The sequence below is a fragment of the Passer domesticus genome, chromosome 5, assembly GCF_036417665.1.
Source record: "Passer domesticus isolate bPasDom1 chromosome 5, bPasDom1.hap1, whole genome shotgun sequence".
Taxonomy (NCBI): Eukaryota; Metazoa; Chordata; class Aves; order Passeriformes; family Passeridae; genus Passer; species Passer domesticus.
Window position 1 is genome coordinate 78,332,778 of NC_087478.1, and position 18,882 is coordinate 78,351,659.

At 50.8% G+C, this 18,882-nt stretch overlaps 1 protein-coding gene across 2 annotated transcripts in view; it reads left to right on the forward strand.

The window, feature by feature from the left end:
• The window catches only part of LOC135301080 (chromatin remodeling regulator CECR2), a 92,845-nt gene extending 89,617 nt beyond the window's left edge, over positions 1-3,228 (forward strand). For both annotated transcript variants that reach the window (XM_064421296.1, XM_064421297.1), the window contains 3 exons: positions 204-1,608; positions 2,453-2,558; positions 2,765-3,228. In XM_064421296.1, the coding sequence (XP_064277366.1) occupies positions 204-1,608; positions 2,453-2,558; positions 2,765-2,770 (1,517 nt within the window). In that variant the 3' untranslated portion in view covers positions 2,771-3,228. The remainder of the gene's footprint in view (positions 1-203; positions 1,609-2,452; positions 2,559-2,764) is intronic.
• The last annotated feature ends 15,654 nt before the right edge of the window (positions 3,229-18,882 follow it).

Sequence of the window (18,882 nt, forward strand, 5' to 3'; positions counted from 1 at the left end):
AACACGCGTGCCACGTTACTCCAGAGGGGCTGTGACTTAGCAGTGGCTAGCAAACTGCAGTGTCTACCTGTGCCATCTTTCAGAGAGAGATACAACCTCATGAGCAGTTTTTAAAAGAGCACTTTTAAAAGAAGCACCACTTAAGGATCCCCCAAATTTGCAAAAACGAGACTGTGTGGTTGACTTTCTTCCCTCTCTTTCAGTGGACGCGCTGGCAGGCATGGACGAGAAGGCTCAGTGCATCAGCATTCCCGACGGGCCCTACGCCAAACTCCTACCTCATCCCAAGCCCCCGCTGCCCATGGAGTGCACGAGGCGCGCCTTGCCCCCGGATGGGGAGGGGGATGGCCCCGCCGGGAAGGGCGACCTGAAGGCAGGGCAGGGCAAAGGCGCGTGGTCAGCAGAGAGCGGCTACGCCGGCGACCCCGGCTGCGTGAGGGACCTGGTGCCCGCCTCCGAAAGGGGGGGTCCCCTGCCTCAGAACGGGGCGGCGGGCGAGGGGCCGGCAGCCGGCCCCGAGGGGAAGGGGCTGGCTGCCAACCTGCTGGAGAAGCCCCTCTGCGGTGGGGGCAAGGCCCTGCCCGAAGCAGCCGTGCCTTGCATGGGACAGGGCAGCGGCCTCCCTGGCGTGGATGCCACCTCCATGGGGGCCACCCCCAACCAGTTTCATCCTCTCTACATGTCCAGTCTGGAATACCCGAATTCAGCCGGGCGGTACCACATCAACCCAGGCCTGCAGGGGTTCAGCCCCGTGATGGGGGGGAAGCCACCTCCTCCTGCCTCCCATCCCCAGCATTTTCCCCCGCGGGGTTTCCAGCCGAGCAGCGCCCACCCCGGCGTCTTCCCACGGTACCGGCCGCCCCAGGGAATGCCGTATCCCTACCAGCCACAGCCCCAGCCTTCCTACCACCACTACCAGCGACCGCCCTACTACGGCTGCCCGCAGGGCTACTCGGACTGGCAGAGACCTCTCCACGCCCAGGCCAGCCCCAGCGGGCACCCCGGTGCCCACCCGTCCCTGGCCAGGCCCCCTTTCCCAGAGCGGGGCTCGGCCGGCCTGCAGGGCTGCGAGGCGCTGAGCGCCGCCCTGGCCTCTCCCAGCCGCGTGGACGGAGCAAGTGCCAAAGAGGTTTCTCCAAGCGACGGGCAGGAGCTGGGCCCTGAAGATGAGAAGTCCGAGGAGTCCCAGGAAAGGCCGGAGAGTCCCAAAGAGTTTCTTGATTTGGACAACCACAATGCAGCCGCTAAGAGGCAGAGCTCGGTGGCAGCGGGGGAGTTCCTCTACGGGGCCCCCCCGCCACACCTGGGCGCGGGGATGGGATTCGGCCCCTCAGCTTTCCCTCCCCATGGGGTGATGCTACAGACTGGCTCTCCTTATGGATCCCGGCATCCTGCCAGCCACTTCCAGCCCAGGACGTACGGATCGCCCATGAATGCTCACCTGTCTCATCACCCAGCCTCCAGCCAGGCCAATGGCCTCTCTCAGGAGGGCCCCCTGTACCGCTGCCGAGAGGAGAACGTGGGTCACTTTCAGGCCTTGCTGATGGATCAGAGAGGCAGTGGAGGTGGCATGGGGGGACCACCCCAGGACTTGTATAGACCCTCGGGGTAAGATCGTGTTTTCTGCAAGAAGGCAAGGTGGGAGGGGGGGGATGCCTGGGTGACCATCAGTGGTGGATACCCTTGAAGGGATATGGCTTCAAGTCACGGGAGATGGCAAGTCAAGTTGAAAGGCTAAGAGGTGACTCTTGGAGTAAGAGTGCTAAGATGGAGAGAGAGTCTCATTGCATCTCCTGAAAGCAAGGAGCACTCGCTGTCATGGAGAACCTGTTAGCCTGCTTCATCCATCCCCACACCAGTGCTGAGTTTCCCCTGCCAGTTTTGTTAATGTGTCATCCAGGGTTGAGCATCTCTTAATCACACAGACTCTTGCCACTTTCTTTGCAAATGTTTTTTTTTTAATCTTGCTTGTAGTGGGGCAGAGTCACTGACTAAAGTGGAAGTTTGCCCTTTGTTATGAACATCCTTGTGTTGCTGTCTTTCTCCTCCTCTTGCTTTGCCCCTTCTCTCTGTGTCAAATTTCCATCACAGGAAATTACCTGTCACTGAGACCGCGTATCACATTTTATTCCCAAGTGGAAAATACTGCTACTCCCAACAATTCCCTGTTTAGTTTTTATAAATGTGCCTCAACTGTTACTGTTTTGTCATCACCACAGCATCAAGTCCTTCATTCTTCTAATATTCAGGGAACTTGGATTAAAGCTGAGCCATTGGGGGAATGGTGTGGGTTGAGGGCTGTGTTTTGGGGGGAAGCCAGACAGAATATACAAGACAAATGCTTGTATGCTAATGTTGTATGTATGCCTTCAGTGAAGTAGTTTTAACCAAGAGTGGGGATTTGCTCCTGACATTCATGTGCTAAAACTCTCTCCATTCAACCTGACTCCAGAATGCAAATGCATCAGGCTCAAGTTCCTTTCCCGAAGATGCCTACAGCAACCATGTCCCGGGATGATTTGACACCACAAAAACCATCAGCGTTGCCTCTGGATCAAGTAAGGGCTGCTAGAGAGAGCAGAGCTGAAATGCAAGTCTTTCTCCCCCCAGTGGTTAAAGGATTGTGGTGTTTGGTGAGGGTGGGAAGAGCTGGAGGAAGTTGTGAACTTGGGCAGATCACTAGTGTTGGCTTTGAACTGGCTGCGTGCAATCCCGAGATGATTCCTTCCTAAAGCTGCTCCAACTCTTTTTCTTCCTCTTCCAGAGCTAGTCCAAGAAAGGACAGACTTCACCAAGACGAAAGCCACACAGGATTAGGAACACGGAGAGGAGGGGCAGGCCTTGCTCCCAGCCTCCCCTCGCCCGAGCAGCACGGAGCTTCCCGGGTCTGCGGAACGCGGCGCCGGGCCGGATTTTGGGCTGGAGACCCGCGGAGGTGCTGGGCCCCAGCCAGCCGAGAGCTGGCTCACCACACAGGGCACCCCAAACTAGTGGCTTTCTGTGACCGGAGACTGCGTCTCATTCAGGGTTTGAGGGAATTTTCGGGTGGGGAGGGCGAGGGTGGGGGTGGAAACTTTCATTGACTGCTAAACTCAGGTATATTTTTCAGGGTGGAAGAGGACGATGATGGAATTTTACTTGTAGTATTAACGTGTGTGTTTTGGACCTGGATCCAGTTTACAGAATTTAACCTGTTGCCTTTCTAAATAAATTTCTGTTGTTGGTGAATGTATTGTACATAATGGGGGAGGGGGTGGGCCCAGCTTGTAGTGGGCTTAGCACTGGAGGAATTGTTAACTGTTTACAATCATATCACACTGAAATCTTTCAGGAGAGGGTGACTGTTTGGGGGCAGTGGGGAGAGGTGAGGAAATGTTTGATGGATGACTTGCTGTCCCCCTTCCTGTACTCTGCAACCAAGACACGACCCCATGGCTGGTTGACTTAATAGCGGGAATTGCTCAGGAGCATAACGTGTCCTCCTCTTTCTCTTGTCTTCTTCCTCCTTCCCCTCTCACCCCCACCTCCACCCCTCTGGATCCAGGGCCTGAGTGCACTTCCAACTCCTGTCATCATGGGGGAACAAGGAATCCAGGACCAGGAATTGAAACCAGGGCAGGACACCCATGGCATTGTCCCTTCTGCTAGTATAGTGCCCTTCTCCCTGCCTTTCTGGTAGAAGAAATGTGTGCTCTAGAAAAGAGAAAATGGCATAACTGGTCATCTTAAAACTTATTTTGGTGAAACCAGTGCAGCTGCAGGTGGAGCAGCACCTATCCAGTAGAACAAATTTTGTGCAAATCTGCACTGCCCTGCTGCCCAAGGGTCCCCACCTCTTTCTCTGACCCTGGGCTAAATTCACTTCTTAGCAGCAGTGAAGCAGAAAGTGCCACAGGCTTCCTGAGCACTGTTGCTGAGGAGGAAGAGCAAGAGGCTGCCCTGGGGGAATGGTAGGGTTACTGCAGTGAGCCATTTGTTGGATTTGGCATTTGCAAGTTGCAGGTGAATTGGGAAGCACTCAGGCACTCATTCAGAGGTAGATGTTGAGGTTGATTGGCTCAGAAGCTGAGGGACAAAAGGGCTGCATGCTCCAGTTGAGTTGGTTTTACTTTGTTGTCAGGCAGCAGGTCCTACAGGGCCAGTGGCAGCTTCCCTGAGTACAGTGGCAGTACTGCACTGGGAAAACCCCTCTGTGCCAGTGCTTGGACAGCCACTGCTTGTTCAAGTGAGTTCTGTAGGAGTTTCATCTGCATTTATTCACATCTTAAAGCTAGCAAGCAGTTGATTATTCTTGGGGAAGCTGGAGTAAAATAGGGGAGTTGTTGAGTTATGAGCCTGGGCAGCAAGAGCTGGTTCCACTGGGAGAGGACAGTGCAGGTTAAAAAGAGGATCTGCCAAGGAGTGGGACACAGAGCATGGAAGCAGCAGGAGCACAGAGCAGCCTGCTCTTTAGTCTGTGTGATACCAGCTAGAGGAGGAGTACTGTCTCCAGTTTCTGGAGAATTTTTCTGTCTGCTTTCTTATTTTGGATGGTGCCATCGCCCATGTCTTCAGCTGGATTGCACCAGGATGCATGACTGTACTGCCTTTGTCCTGCTGTGTAGATCTGCCACAAGCTGGCAGAGCTTTTCAAGGAAATGGCAGCTAGCATCTGACTGAGCCATTGCTCCTTCTGTCCTAAGCTTTTGGAAGAACAAAAAGCCTAAAAGATGAGAAATATTCTTTCCTGAAATAGTTGGGAAAAGGGAGGACTGCCATGTTAGTGCTCAGTGAGCCTCACTTCTCTGTTGCTATACTTACTTTTGCCTCTGATGAGCTGTGTAGGGCCAAGGCATTTTCCAAGCCTAACAGGAGTTAAAATTCCTCGTGTGACTGCACAAGTGTGCTTCAGATGCAGTTCTTACCCACTGCTGCAGCCAGCCTGTGAGCTGTAGCTGCTGGCTGCTTAGGCCAGGCAGTTGCCTGGGACATCTGTCAATGTACTGTGGATGACTTCCAATATCTGTCTACAGATGCCATTACATTAGGAAAGGGAAGGTGGGGTTTTTGGTGTGGATTGGTTTGGTTTTTTTTTCATTTGCATTCATCTGTCAGGGAGCAATTGTGACTGGTGGATTGATCTAAACTGGAGGAGATAATCCTGAAGGTTGGTCTTTGACTGAGAAATGGGTAACTGCTTTCCCCAGCCACGAACATTATGATATGTCTCTAAGTATAACTCCTTTAAGACAACAAACCTGGGACAAACACAGTTGCTTCTCCTTGTAAAGCAGTCTTTACTTCACTGTAGATATAAAAATAATTGGAAATAACAGCTTTAAAAACAGAGGAACTGGAAAATATAACTTGCAGCAAAGCATTGAAAACTGGAAATGGGAATGTAGATTCTGCAAAGAAGCCCTGCCTTACTTCAGCCTGTCTTCTGTGTCATAGCCAGCTGAATATTTGAATGGGCCTCTCCTTCAGCCCATTGTGAATGTTGCAGAACAGGAGGTTTTTAGATGCTACAAAAACTTTCCAAGCAGGCTGAAGCACATTTCAGCTGGAACTGGCACTGAAAACATGGTTCTAGTGGTCATGGCCTCTGCATGGGTACCAAGCCTCAATCAAAACAGGAGCCAGCTAAGGAGAGCAGGAATTGCTTGTGGTCTGCCTGGAGAGGGTAGTGCAGTGTTAGACAGTGACAGATACCCTCACCTGACAGGAGGCAAACCTGGGAGAAGGGTTTGACTTGCTGCTGTGGAAAACAACACCAGGTAGTGAAGCTGACTCCTCTGGAGGCTTTCTTGGTAAATGGCTTTGGATGTAGTCAGTAATTTTTGTTCAAGTGGCTAACAAGCTGCTGTTGTGAGGACAGATGGTTTCTGTTGGAAAAGTACTTGTAAAGAATACAGGGAGCTTTCCTGAGGACAGGACTTGCTGAGGTGGAGAGATGCTGCTGGAGTCTTAGATTGGAGTTTCCAGGCTTTCAAATGCTTTGTTCATAAGTGAGGGTTGGGGGTTTTTCTTTTCCTCTTACAATATCTAGGGATCCCCTCAAAATCAGAGCCTCATCTCGCTAGCTACAATCTGAGCAAATCACTGAAAACTGACTCCTCTCAGAGGGAACAGCCCTGGGAGAGGATTACTGGGCTGGAATACCCATGCAAATGTAAGGAGGAACAGATAATGTGAATTTTATGATTTCCAAACCTTGCTGCTTTGTAGATATTGTGGCAGATAGGTTTGAGGGATTTAGAAGAGTAGTATCACAGCTGTTTATGTACAGAGTGGTGTTTTGTGCCATGGGTTGGATTGCAGTGCAGGAGAAGTGTAGCTGCACTTTAAAATAAGATGGCTTTTGAGTGCCATGCTTGTGCCACTATCTTAAATTTTGAACACAATACAGAGAAACTCCAGTGTGTTCCCCAGCATTGTTGTAGTACAATATTTTACCAGGTGGTCCTTCTTCAGAAACCATCCTGAACTAGTGACTGCAAAATTTCCTGCAGCTGTTGCTTTTCCCATCTGGAGGATGTGTTTTGCTATAATTACAGATTTCATGTTAAATGAGATTATATAATACATAGAACAATTATGAAGTTGACCATGCTCAAGCACGACAGAAATTTCCCATGTTCTCAGAAGAGCTTTGTGTGCTCCTCTACCTTTTTAGCCTTTTTTTCTCCCAACCACTTCCTCCTTTCTAAGTGGTGTGTGGTGTTCCCAAGCTCCCTGGATGTCAAGTTGCCATTGCAAAGGCTGCTGTATAAAATCCCCCTGAGACTCTGAATCTTTGGGCATCTTAGGTGATACAGGCCCTGGCAATTCAACTGGAAAGGGCAGTCACTGAGTGTGACTTTTAATAAACTTAGAAGAAGTTTGCAGTCTATAAATTCCATGGTGTGACCCACCAAACCACTCAGTAGCAATCCAAGGCACCAGCCTGCAATGAGGAGGACAAAAGAGGTAAGCAAATTTGAAGCTTCAAGGCCCAACTAGTTTGATTTGTGACTTTGAGGAGACACTTTTTCTTGGAAGCTTCTGATTCTTTCTTGTCTGCCAAATGCCTTTCCCATGCAGGCTTTCCGAAGCAAATCGCCTGTGTATATTTTTGTAAGTGTGGTTTCTCAGGGTCTTGGAGAGCTATCAGCTTTATGATGTCTTATCTGAAAGCAAGTCACAGTGACTGTCTTTCATTCTGCTGACTGAGGCAGCTCCCCTGCAGGTTCTCACCCCAACACTTCTCCATTTAAAATGAAAGTATAATTAGAAAACAATCTTACAATCTTTATTTCTCCACTGATCCCTGTCAGGTTTTTGTTCATCTCTCTGTTCAGCCAGAGTGGTTTCTTTGTTCTTGATGGCTTTGTTCTGCTTTCCTTTTCTGAAAAGACTGTGTTGCTGTATGCTTTGTGGAATTTCAGAGAAGGTGCTGAAAGGAGTGACAGGGAAGTGTCATCCCAAAGGATGGCTTGGAGAAGACCAGCAGTACAATCTGTGATGGTGTAGTTGGTCCTGGCTCCCCTTGCTGCAGAGCAGCCATGCAATTGGGTCTGCACTTAATCAGAGCAACCCCTTAAAAAGTTTTTTATTGTGGTGCATCAGTGGAGGAACAGGAGTTTACTCTTGCAGAATTCCTGTTTTGCTTTAAGGCGGGTGCTGGTGCTTCAGAGCAGTTGTGTGAGTGCCAGGTCCTTCCTGCAAGGCCAGGGCTGAGATGGCAGGCTGTGCCAGGAGGGCTGCAGCCCCTGTGAGCTTTGAGAGCCTGTGCTTATTGCAGGGAGAGAGCATCTCAAAGGTTGCCCTCACCCCTCTCCCCATCTGAACCTGTTTCACATGGTGGGGGTGAGCACGCTGAGGAGGAGAGCTCTTTTAACCACCACATAATGAACTGTTCCTTTTGGTTTTCACTCTGCCCACCTCCCCCTCTGAAAAAGAGCTGGGGAGGGACCCATTTCCTGCTGTGTCCCAACAGGAGCTCCTGGGGACAACCAGGACAAGGCTCAGTCCACCCCTAAGCAGGGAAACTCAGGACAGGGTGTAATGGATTTGAGACTAGATAGTAACATCCAAGTGCACCTTTGAAGTGAGCTGTGTTGTACCCTTCCCTTTGTGGTCACTGTCTTGCCTTGGCTGACATGCAGGATTTGGGAGACCGTGGAGCATTTTGTAGATCTGCTGGTCTTGCATTGATTGAGGGCTTTTTTCCTTCATTTGCAGCCATGGCCTAGATTTCTTTTGGCAAAGGTCTTCCTCTTTTTGAAACGTGGATATCAAAGTGAACAGCCCATCCAGGAGAGAGCTACGTCCACCAGGGAAAGAGGGGACAAAGGATTAATTAGGACTGAGGCTTAATTGGGATTTTCACCAACTCTAGCAAGTCCCTCTGTCCTTTGCCCCTTTTATTTGGAAACACTTGGCTCACTTAGCATGAGGGCAGTAAGTGGAATATCTTCTAAATAAAAGCAGAACTGACTCTGTGTGAGCACAATTCCCCTGCTGTGGACAAAGTCAGACCAGAGAGCCACTGGGGACTCCTTGGGACATCAAATGAGTAAGGGGCCTGCATCACCTGGTGCACCCAAACACTGAGACACAGCAGGGGAGCCCAGGCCTCAACTCTTAGTCTGGAAAGCCCTCTGATTCCCTTTTGTATCATATGCCAACCCTTCCCCTCTCCTTTCTTCCCAGCTTTCAAGCCTGTTTCCCTCTGCTGGCCTCACTGCAGTCGGTGCTGTCAAGTGCAGGGATGAAAGGGCACAGGGCTGGCCTTGCCAGGTGCCTCCTCTGCACACACACACACACACAGAGCAGCTGGGGAGGGCACATTTACTCTCCTCATGAAATCAGGGTGTCCTCAGTGGCTCATGAGTGTTCTCTTGTGTGCCCCTGGGGTTTGCCACCCAGGCATAGTGCTGTCTGCCCATCTGCCAGTGCAAGGGTTTGCTCCTGGTCCCACACGTGATCCTGGCATGTCTACCTCCAGGGGGGTTTAGGTTAAAAATGCCTGTGCATGTACTGTGTACAGCTGTGGAAACTCTTGTCTCTCCTCCCTGATGGATCAGTGAATGCTGCTGCCTGATTTTCTGAGCAATAATAACATGCAGCAGTGCAACGTTGACCTTCCTGTACTGTTTTAGGGCTAACATGGCTGTGGAACACACTGGGGGATTTTAACAGTCTCAGTGGGAAATGAGGAGCTCTCTGTGGCCCTACATTTTATCATGCATTTGTTCCTGCTTTCCCAGAGACTGGTGGGTTGATTTAGGTAGCCATGAGAGAGCTGGTTGCTGCTTCTGAGTTTGGGAAGGCAGAGAGGGAAGGGAGCAGTTGGATAAAGTTGAGCCTCATCCACCCATCCATCCACAGAGCAGAGCACATGGAAGAGGGGTGGGTGGACCACTGATTTAATGCCTCTGGGGGAGGAGAGTGACCCACTGCTGCTTCCCTTGGCATCGCTGGGGAGGGAGTGGGGGAGCCTATGCCACTACATCCGTTCATTTTTCTGAAGTTGGGTAACATTGGGGTTGTTTTTGTATTATTGTAAGTTTGTAAAGAATGTAATCTGTCTGTCGGGGGCACAAGGAGAAAACGGGGGCCTTTCTCTTTTTGGGTGAGGCTGTTCTTATGTTGCTGTGCTTTTTGTTGTTGGGCAGGGAGGGGTCTAGTGGCCATGGGGGCAAGAGCCTGGCCCTTGTCAATGGCTTGCAGCTGTCCCAGGGTGACAGGAGGGTGAGCTGAGGCTGCTGCAGAGACCTCCCACACCAAGCTGTGAAAATGCCTCTGCCTGAGTCCCTCAGTGGGGCTCTGCACTGGCAGGTTTTGCTGGGAGTGCTGGGATGTCACACTCAAGGACTGGGCTTGCTGGTCCTCAGCTCAGCTGGAAACTGGGCTGAACAGCTGCCCGTGCTGTTTGGGAAAAATTGGACTGGATGGGCTCAGTTTATCAGCTCAAGAAGGAGTTCATGCTGGAGCTGCTCATCCCAGCCCTTCTGTCCCAGCAGGGCCTCAGGGGCTGCACCCTCCATCACCTGCTGCCCAAGCCCTCGCCTCCCTCCCCATCCTGTAGAGCACAGTGTCAGGGATCCTCTTCTCTCTCCTGCTGCTGCAAAGTTGTGTGAACTTTCCTGGTCAATACTGGAAAGGGGAATGCTATTTATTTTTATATTGTGTATATTTTGTCTTGGTCTGCTGATTACCTTTGTTCCCCAAGAGCGACAGTTACCTCAATAGTTAGTTTAATACTGTGTGTTGGGTAATTTTTTTAAAGAACTTTTTTAAAATCTTGATCCTTGGAGGTCTGTAGATTTTATTTCCATATGAATTGGTTATTTTGTATAAAGTACATTCTTAAAATAGCAATCACCCTTGCTGTATGTGTGTTTTCTTGTCTCCTGGATGGTCTCCCTCTTCCTTTGCAAGGGGAAGCGGATGGGGGTGGGAGAATAACACAGAGGGCTTTTTTTTTTCAGAGAGACAAAGCCCTGGCCTGCAGTCAGACACCGCTGTACCACCTGTAATCCATTTACAGGGAGCACCTGGAAAGCTAATCGGGATCATTTCCCTTTCAGGAGCACAGCCTGTGAACAGCCCAGCTGTGGGAATGAGATGGTGTCACTGCTCTCCCCCCACAGTCCCCGGTGGGCTCTGGGTTTTCCTGCAGCCCAGGTGTGCCAGGAAGCCTGCCTCTCCCCCAGAACACACCCTGCTTTTGGGGCACGGGTGGTCTGTGCCCCCACACCCACGTGAAACCTCTGCTTTAAAAGAGGTGACTGCCCTGAGTGGATCCCACGGAGTGATGCTGCCAAGGAGGAGCTGATGGAACCCCTGTGAGTCCCCTTTGTGCTGGTTAATGCTGGCCCTCGGGGGCTGTTAGAGGAATGGAAAGCCTTTGGAGCCCACTGTGCTGCTCCAAATGAATATTGGGCCCAAAAGGGCATTGCTGTTTGCTGCTTACTCAATCTCCCATGCGAGGTGGGGCAGGGGCTGCAGCCCTCCCAACAGGGAGGTGTTCCAAGATAGTTTAGCTCTTTCTCCCCAGGTATAGCATCACAGCCAGGCACTGGCAGGTGCATGGAGGCAGCTTGCACTTGGCCACTGCACAGCTGCTCCCTGAATAAATAACTTGCTTTATTCTGCTGATTGTGCAGCTTTACATCGGGACAAAATTAAGGTGATTTTCCTTAAAAGCTGGTGCCAGCCGAGGCATGTGGGGATGAACAGCAGAAGGATGGGGGCACAAAGGTTCTCAGGCCTTTTCCTTCTCCTCAGCTCCATCCAGTGCAATCTCCCTCTGTTTCCCCCAGGGCTGGTAGCAGACACTCGTGTCTCCTGCCAAAACAGCCCTGCAGCATAGCTGCTTGCTCTGTGGGCTCCATCTGCCCCTCCTGTGGGATCCTCACTGGGACTGGGGCTGCTCCCAAGCTGAGCACGCTCTCCTGGCTCTCAGCACCAGAGCTGCCTCTGCAAAGAGATGCCTAGGAAACATTTTTCCATGGTGCAGGACTCCAAACTCGCTGGCCCAGCCAGGGGCCAGCATCTTTTCTGGCCAAAGAAGCTCACAGGAGCACACGTGGGCAACTTCCCATCCTGGGCCTTTGGAGGAGCCTGAGGTGTGATCTGCTGACATCTTGAGTAGCCCAAACCCACCAGGCAGAGCTGCCCCTGCTGTGCAGGGCAGGCAGATGGAGTCAAACATCCTGGCAGGGTTTTTCCCAGCAGGGCTGCAGCTCCAGGCCCTGCAAAGGCTTCTCAGGACCTTGGCTCCTTGCTCCTGGGGAGGATGAAGAGCCTCTCTCTGCCACAAATTCCCCCTTCCCCTCTCCCCTCCACAGGGGCCAGGGTTTGGGGAGGCAAGAGCAAGCTGTCCAATTTAGGAAGGGGAGGAATTTGGTCCCCCCATCAGTCCCAGGAAGTGTTTGGGTCAGAGGGGATTGGCACAGGGAGATTTTTAATCCTGGGGCTAAGCCAGCACAGAGTGGGGTCGGCACTAATTGGAACCAGTCCTGGGGAAGGGGCAGATGGAGCTGCTCCTTTTAGAGCTGCCTTGCAGCCCAGGCAAAGACAAAGCTTATCTGTGCTATAGGAAATGCCTTGTCCTGATCTTGACAAAGTGTCAAACCAAGCCACGTGTGTCTTTATTTTTTTTCTACCTTTCTTTCTACTACTATCCACAGTTCTTGATTATCCTCTTTCCTTTATTCCATGGGCTGGCAGAGCTACTCCCACCCCCTTGTACAAAGGGAGCTTTCCTGAGCTCTTGGGCTGAGGCTCTAAACTCTCTCTCTAACCCTCTTCTCCCTGAGAACAGGGATGCTTCCCAAACACAGCATTTTTCCCCCAAAAAAGCCATTTAAAAGCAACTTGTTCATGTCGGCTTGAATTGGGGGTGGATTTGATAAATCAGTTTCAACAGGGCCCAGTTTGGGTGTGGAAATAAATGGCAGCTGCTCACCCCCATGATGGGGCAGACCCTGGGGAAAGCTCTGATTCCAGGCAGGCTGGAGGATGATGCAGCTGTAATGGAGCTAAATGCAGCATTTTGGAAATGCCTAATGGTGAAGGAAGACCCAGAATATCTACCATGATCAGTGGTGGGTGGGTTTTTTTGGTTTTTTTTTTTTTTTTACATTTGGGTTTTGATTTTTTTTTTTTTTTTGTGGGCGGGGTGTTGGTTGTTTTTGTGTATTTCTCAAAAAAAAAATAAAGCATCCTGCAGGTAAAGTTCCCATCTTGAATTTTCTCATTAGTCACCACACTTCAGTGTGGGAGAGACTATCTCACAGTAAGGCAGAACTAGGACTTTTGGGATAGCTCAGGAAGACTCAGTTTTAGGCTAAAACAAATTATTTGTAATTACAGAAACGTTCCCTTACAGGTATTAGGAAAAATAAATACACTCATAAGTTAAAAATTTTGATTATTTTTTTTCCTCACATTGGGATGTAAAATGTAACTTCTCCAAGCAGACAGGGATCTCTTGAAGGGTGGGACCCTGCTGTATCTCCTCCAGCCACAAAGCTGCAGTTTTTGCTTGGTGGAGAAGTCAGAGGCACAGGAGGGCAAAGCAAAGCCTGGTGGGATGAGAATGTACCTGAACCCCTTGTTCCCAGCCATGAGCTTGGTCTGAGGTGCAGCGTTGGTGCCTGGATGTTTATACACTCACAAAATGAGTGTTGGGGTCTCCCAAGTGCTAAAATAAAAGTAAACTTGTTCTGGACCATAACAAGAGCCCCAAATGTCAATTCCCAAGGCAGAGACTGAGAGGTTTTGCTGCAGGAGAGGGAGGAGGTGGGAAGGGGCAGGGGCTGGGGTAGCATTTCAGGGCTGCCCCCTCCTCTTCTGTCAGCTCCCCCGGAAGCCTCATGGCCACTTTTTAAAATTCCTTTCCCAAAGAGCCTGCCAGGGTGGAGGGATCATAAAAAGTTCACCCCCTTGTCACGAATGCTCCCGTTCTTCCGGGGCCGGTGGGCAAAAGTTGTTAGCAATTTCCTCGGGCCATGACCTTTGTTTTGACCATGGCAGAGGAGGATTGCAATCCATCAAAGCCTGGCCTGGCCTGGGGAGAGGGCTGAGCAGAGAAGGGAGAGCCTTTACCAGGGGCAGGGGGCACAAGGACAGGCTTTGCCCCTCAGGTTTGGTGAGGAGCAGGGAGGATGCTCAGCTGGAAACTCAAACTTCCCAATGTGGGAAACTTCACTGTGTGAAATTTGAGAGTTTGCTTTCATTTTGTTTCCCAAGAGGGATACTGGATTACAATTTACTGCCTCAGCAGAGTGGGGAAAGATGTCCTGCAGAGCTTAGGCAGCTGCATCAGCACCTAATTCCAGCAGGAGCTTGGGCAAAATGGGAGATGCCAGTAGGTTTATAACCTCCCAAGTCCCAGCCCTTATTGATCCCTGGCTTTTCCAGGCTGCATGGGTTTTTGGAAAGTCCCATAGGACTGTGTTTTGTTAGGAAAATCAGCGGCAAACTGGAACTCCCCCCTGGGAAATGGCTGGCTCCCACAGACACCTGCCTCTCCACTTAGGTTCCCAGGGGGGCAATTCATCCCTGGAGCATCCCTGGTGCTCCCCTGCACCCTGGTGTCCCCTTTGAAGACATAGCTGCATATGAAACAAATCTCCCCCGAGGAAATGCAGCCTGTGCATACCAGTCTACTCTGCTTTCCTTGGCTGCCTGCCCCTGCCTCCCTCCCTCTGATCTCTGCTTCCCTAGGGAAAGGCGCAGATTCCCTTGGGAAGTTCCTCCGTCTGTTATCCCCCTGATGAGGCCCTTGGAGAGCACCTAGGTTTTGGGATCAGCAGGGAGGGTTGCAATGTTTCACCTGTCCCCTTTGTAACACCCAGACCTTCCTTTGCAGCCCAATCACTTGCATGACAACCAGGGTAGTTTTTTCTCTAGGAAACATCTGTGTGCTCACTTCCAGCCATAGCACAGCACGATATGGAGAAATGTCCTGCTTATTTCCTTGTTTGACAAGGATGTGTTGAGTTTGGGGAGAAGGAGAGAAAGGAAAGGACTTTTCACACCTCAGACTGAGAACCTTGGGCTGTGTGAGGTAGCTCCTTGGCCTGGGAAGCACAGGAGTTCCCCAGAAAGTCTGGAGAAGGCAAACCAGACCTCTCTGCAGGAATGATTCAATGATTCGTAGCTCCTGTGTCAATTGCTGCTGTGCTTGACAGCCTGTGTGCCTGAGTGCCCACCCCACTTCCCTCTGCATCTGTATTTCATCTCCTGACTCGCGCCAAGCCCACACCTCTCTGTCTGTGTGCTCTGCAGCCAGCAGCGCTGGGGTTTGATGTCTGACATCCCCTCACACCATGATCACCTTGTGCACTGGGTGCTGCCCCCAGGCCTGTTGGCATTTAGCATCTGCCACCACCAAACCCCTGAACACAGCCCTCCTTGTCACCGTGTCCATGCCCAGAGGGCTCAGAGCACTCCTGAGGCCTGGCTGAAATCAAAGCCCCAAAGGCAGCTCTCCTTTGCCCAGGCCCTGCTGTGCTGCTCTCCCTCAGGCCATGGCCACAGCTCCAGGAGAGCTCTGAGGGGATAAAGCCAGGCACCTACTGGGAACAGCGAGGAGCCAGGGCTGGAGCCACAATTTCCTGCCTCTGAACAGGGCTGGTGCTGCCTGGGGGCTCTGAGAGGGGCCTTGGAGCATGGGGAGGAGCAGCAGGCTCTGAGGGGGCCATGGAGCATGGGGAGGAGCAGCAGGCTTTGGGAATGCTCTGAGAGGGGCCATGGAGCATGGGGAAGAGCAGCAGGCTCTGAGAGGGGCCATGGAGCATGGGGAGGAGCAGCAGGCTCTGGGGGTGCAGCCCCCTCTCCCTCTCTGGCTCTGGGCCTGCCCCACAGGTGCCCGCAGATGTTCTGGGAGATCAAAGGGGCTGCTCGCTGCATCCTCGGGCTCACGTGTGTGCACACACCCCCTGTGCCTCCCAAGAGACTCCTCATGCTCTCTGTCTTCTCTCCAAGATATTTTCCTTCCCTTTGTTTGCTTTCCAAACCCCATTTCTTCTTTGGCGCTCCCAGCAGGGGAAGGCACCCTTTGCTCCCACTCACCACATCCAGCCTCACGGGTTTTCCGCCCTGCTGCCCTGCCTCTGGCTCTTGGTGCTTCTTGGGTGGGAGGCACAGGGAGCTGTCACCCACGGGGAGCCTTGCAGCACCCCTGAACCTCCTCCCCACCATGGCTGGGAGGAGCTGAGGGCTGTCAGCTTCCCACAGTGACCAGGAAAACTCCTGGAGACATCTGCCTTTGGCCCCTGCGAATTCCTGCAGCTCTCATCCCCTCATTCTCCTGGGGGTTTCTCAGCCTCTGCTGAAGTCCTGAGCCCCCTGTGGATGCACAACACCTCTAGCACAGGGGTTACTACTGTTCACCAGCATGGAAAGCCTTTTTGGTACATCACAGGTCTCCAAAGTGAAGTGTATGCAGAAGAAAACACTGTTGGGGTGCAGGAGGAGAATACAGTTTGCACTATTAATAAGTAAAACATATTAATTTTATATTTATATAATAATTTTTTAATTTATAATTTTGTTATGCTTTATAATATAATTAGTACAGTAGTACCTGCATATAATTTATAAATCAACATATTTATTTGGGGCAGATGCCCCTAGTATATACTTTTTACTTTTATGAGTGCACAACCAAAAGGGCTGGCTTAAATTACCAGCCAAAGGGTTGGAATCAAAGCAAAAAGTGAAGCCTGAATGCCAGAAACCCACTCAGCAGCATGGACACCTCTTTATGGAGATAAAGTAGGCAAGCTTTGGTGAGGTCCAAGGTTTTGCTCCGAGGCTTTGCCTCTCTCCTCTTTTTCCCCCAGCACAACACAGACAGAAACCTTCCAGTGCTGGTGCTCCATGGAAAGGGAAACACAGGATGAAAAACGAATGCTTAGCACAGAGCAATAAAACCATTCAGATGCAGGGAGATATGGCAGCAATGTATTAAATGGGGAACAGAAAAAAGCCAGATGTTTGATCCAATTTACTTTACAACCCCAGGTGACTTCACAAAGAGGTCACCTGGTGAAACTGAAAGGCAAATGCTTCAGCTTGGGTGAAAGCAAACAGCTCAATCCTGCCAGTGTAACGTGGAGGAGACCCAGGAGTGTCCTGCTGCAGAACAGCACTGACAGAGCTGGAGAAGGAACATTTTCAAAGGTTTTTAAGAGGCTATCACCTTCAGCCTGCATTGCAGCTGTAGGCACTCTTATGCTGGGATTAACACTTCAAATGCCAGGATTTTAGAGCGTGAGTGATGAACTGCTCATGCTCTTCATCAAGAGCACACAGAAGAGCAGCACTTCCTGCCACACGGGTGGGATGTGGATGTCTTCAGAGCTAAAACTCTCATATGCCCATTCCTGAAGTCCAGCAGCTCAGCAGTCCCACCCCACAGAGCCCAGCAGGGGCAAGGACACCTGGGGAGTCACCCAGGCAGCAGGTGAAGGGAGCCTCCCAATTCCTGGTGTCCCAGCCCTGGCTAGTGATGATAGCCAACACTTCAAAGTGTTTGGAGCTGAGAGCAGTGGCATGGAACAACTGCCTGTGCTTGAACTGCTTTATTTCTTGTGCATGTGGGGAAAACAATCATAATTTAATTTTTTGGACATTATTAATTTTCACTTGCTGCCACCCAAATACTGCTTTGGGATTATCTTCTGGCATATTGCTGCTGGACATGAGGATTCTCTCTCCTTCTGCAGCCCTTTGAGCAAGAAGCACCAGCCTTTCTCCAGAAGATGTTCCAAAAATGTTTTGTCTGTATCCACCTGAGTAAAAGTGGCCTTTGCTGGGAAAAGGAGTTACTTTGGCACTGCAGGAAATGGTGCCAAGCAAGATAGGTAGAGACTTGTGGATGAAAGTTTTGCACAAGATAACTGCCCCTCTCACTAGCAGGAATACTCCACTGTGTCCCTCTCTCCTTTACTGTGCTCAGTTCTCCAGCTAAGACAGCTGCTCCCTTCTCCTGTCCACTTCCAGCCTCTGCATTTGGGGCCCTGCAGCCACAGAGGAGCTGGACAGCCCCAGGGTTGGGTTGGTGCAGTCACTTGGTGCTCAGGCAGTGGCCCAGGGGCTGAAGGAAAAAGGAGCTGATCTCCTGCAAACCTGGGACACAGGAAGGAAAAACAGCCCCTAGAAATGCTGGGGGAGGACCATCCTTGATAGTTTCTTTGCAGTCTCTCCCAACAGATCAGCCTTGAACTACCTAAAATAACGTGGTAGCCTTGATTTCCACAGCTTTTGATTTCCAGCATGTAACAAGGGCTGGGAAATGACATTTTTGGCACATTGTCAGTATGATTTTAACCCGAGAATGCTCCTGTACAGATGTTTTTCTTGCTTTCTCTAAAGCAAAGCCAAAGAAACAGTATGGGATGCTCTGGGTGAGATGCCTAGGAAGACAGATTTGGGGTTTCCCAGCCAGCTCTACTTTGGCTGAGAGCAGCAGGAACGTCCCAGCCCTGGAAGGGCCTTCTTGTCAGGGCCTGTTCCCTGCAAACACGTTTGAGAGGCAGCATGGGGCCCCCACCTGCCTCCCTGGGCTGCCTGTATCAAGCAGCACACCCAGCCAAACCACGCTGAAGTCTGCCTGGGCTCTTGCTTAGGGCTAAACACCTTTTGCCAAGTTGCTTTACTGCACTATCGAGCCTTTGCTCTCCAGAGTAACAGCTCAGAGTTCACTTAACTAAAGAATTTTTTTTTTGCTTTGAGTTTTCCCCTGGGGTGGTTCACTTTTTATTTCCCAATTTTTTTCTGTTCCTCCTTCACTGCGCTTTCTTTGGAAATGAATAAATGGGTAATTTTCTTTCAACCTGCCCAGCTGTTTCAGGCACAGGCACAGGAGGTGGCCCCAGCCTGGCTGCTCTGTGTGTGCTGCTCAGCTGTGTAAGGTATGAGCTTACACCTTCCTGTTTTCCAGGAGATGCATATTCTGCTTGCTCACAGCAGCAGGTCAGGACAGGGGCATGCCACAAGCCAGGTACCATCCTTCTGCCAGCTTCTAGCTGTTTTCTTCCAGGTTTTCTCTCTTCTGGACACTTGCATGCACTTTCCAGGGATCATTCATGCAGCCTGATTAATGTTAATATGCCTAGGTGTGAAAACTGCCTTCTAAAACAGGGATTTGATTCAGATGTGCAGGAACATTTCACCTCCACTGGTGACCACTTAAGTGTCAAGCCCACTCTTAAATTTTCCACTGCCAACTCTATAGAACAAGTGCAATATTATCCATTTCCCTAACTCCCTTTCCATTAGGCTGAACCATCTCAGTATTAATCTGCAGTGCTTGCCTCTCCCATCACAACTTCAGAGAGAATCCTTTTCCTGATTTAATGCCTCCTTTGCTCCCTGTATTTGTCCAGTTTCTTAATGTGC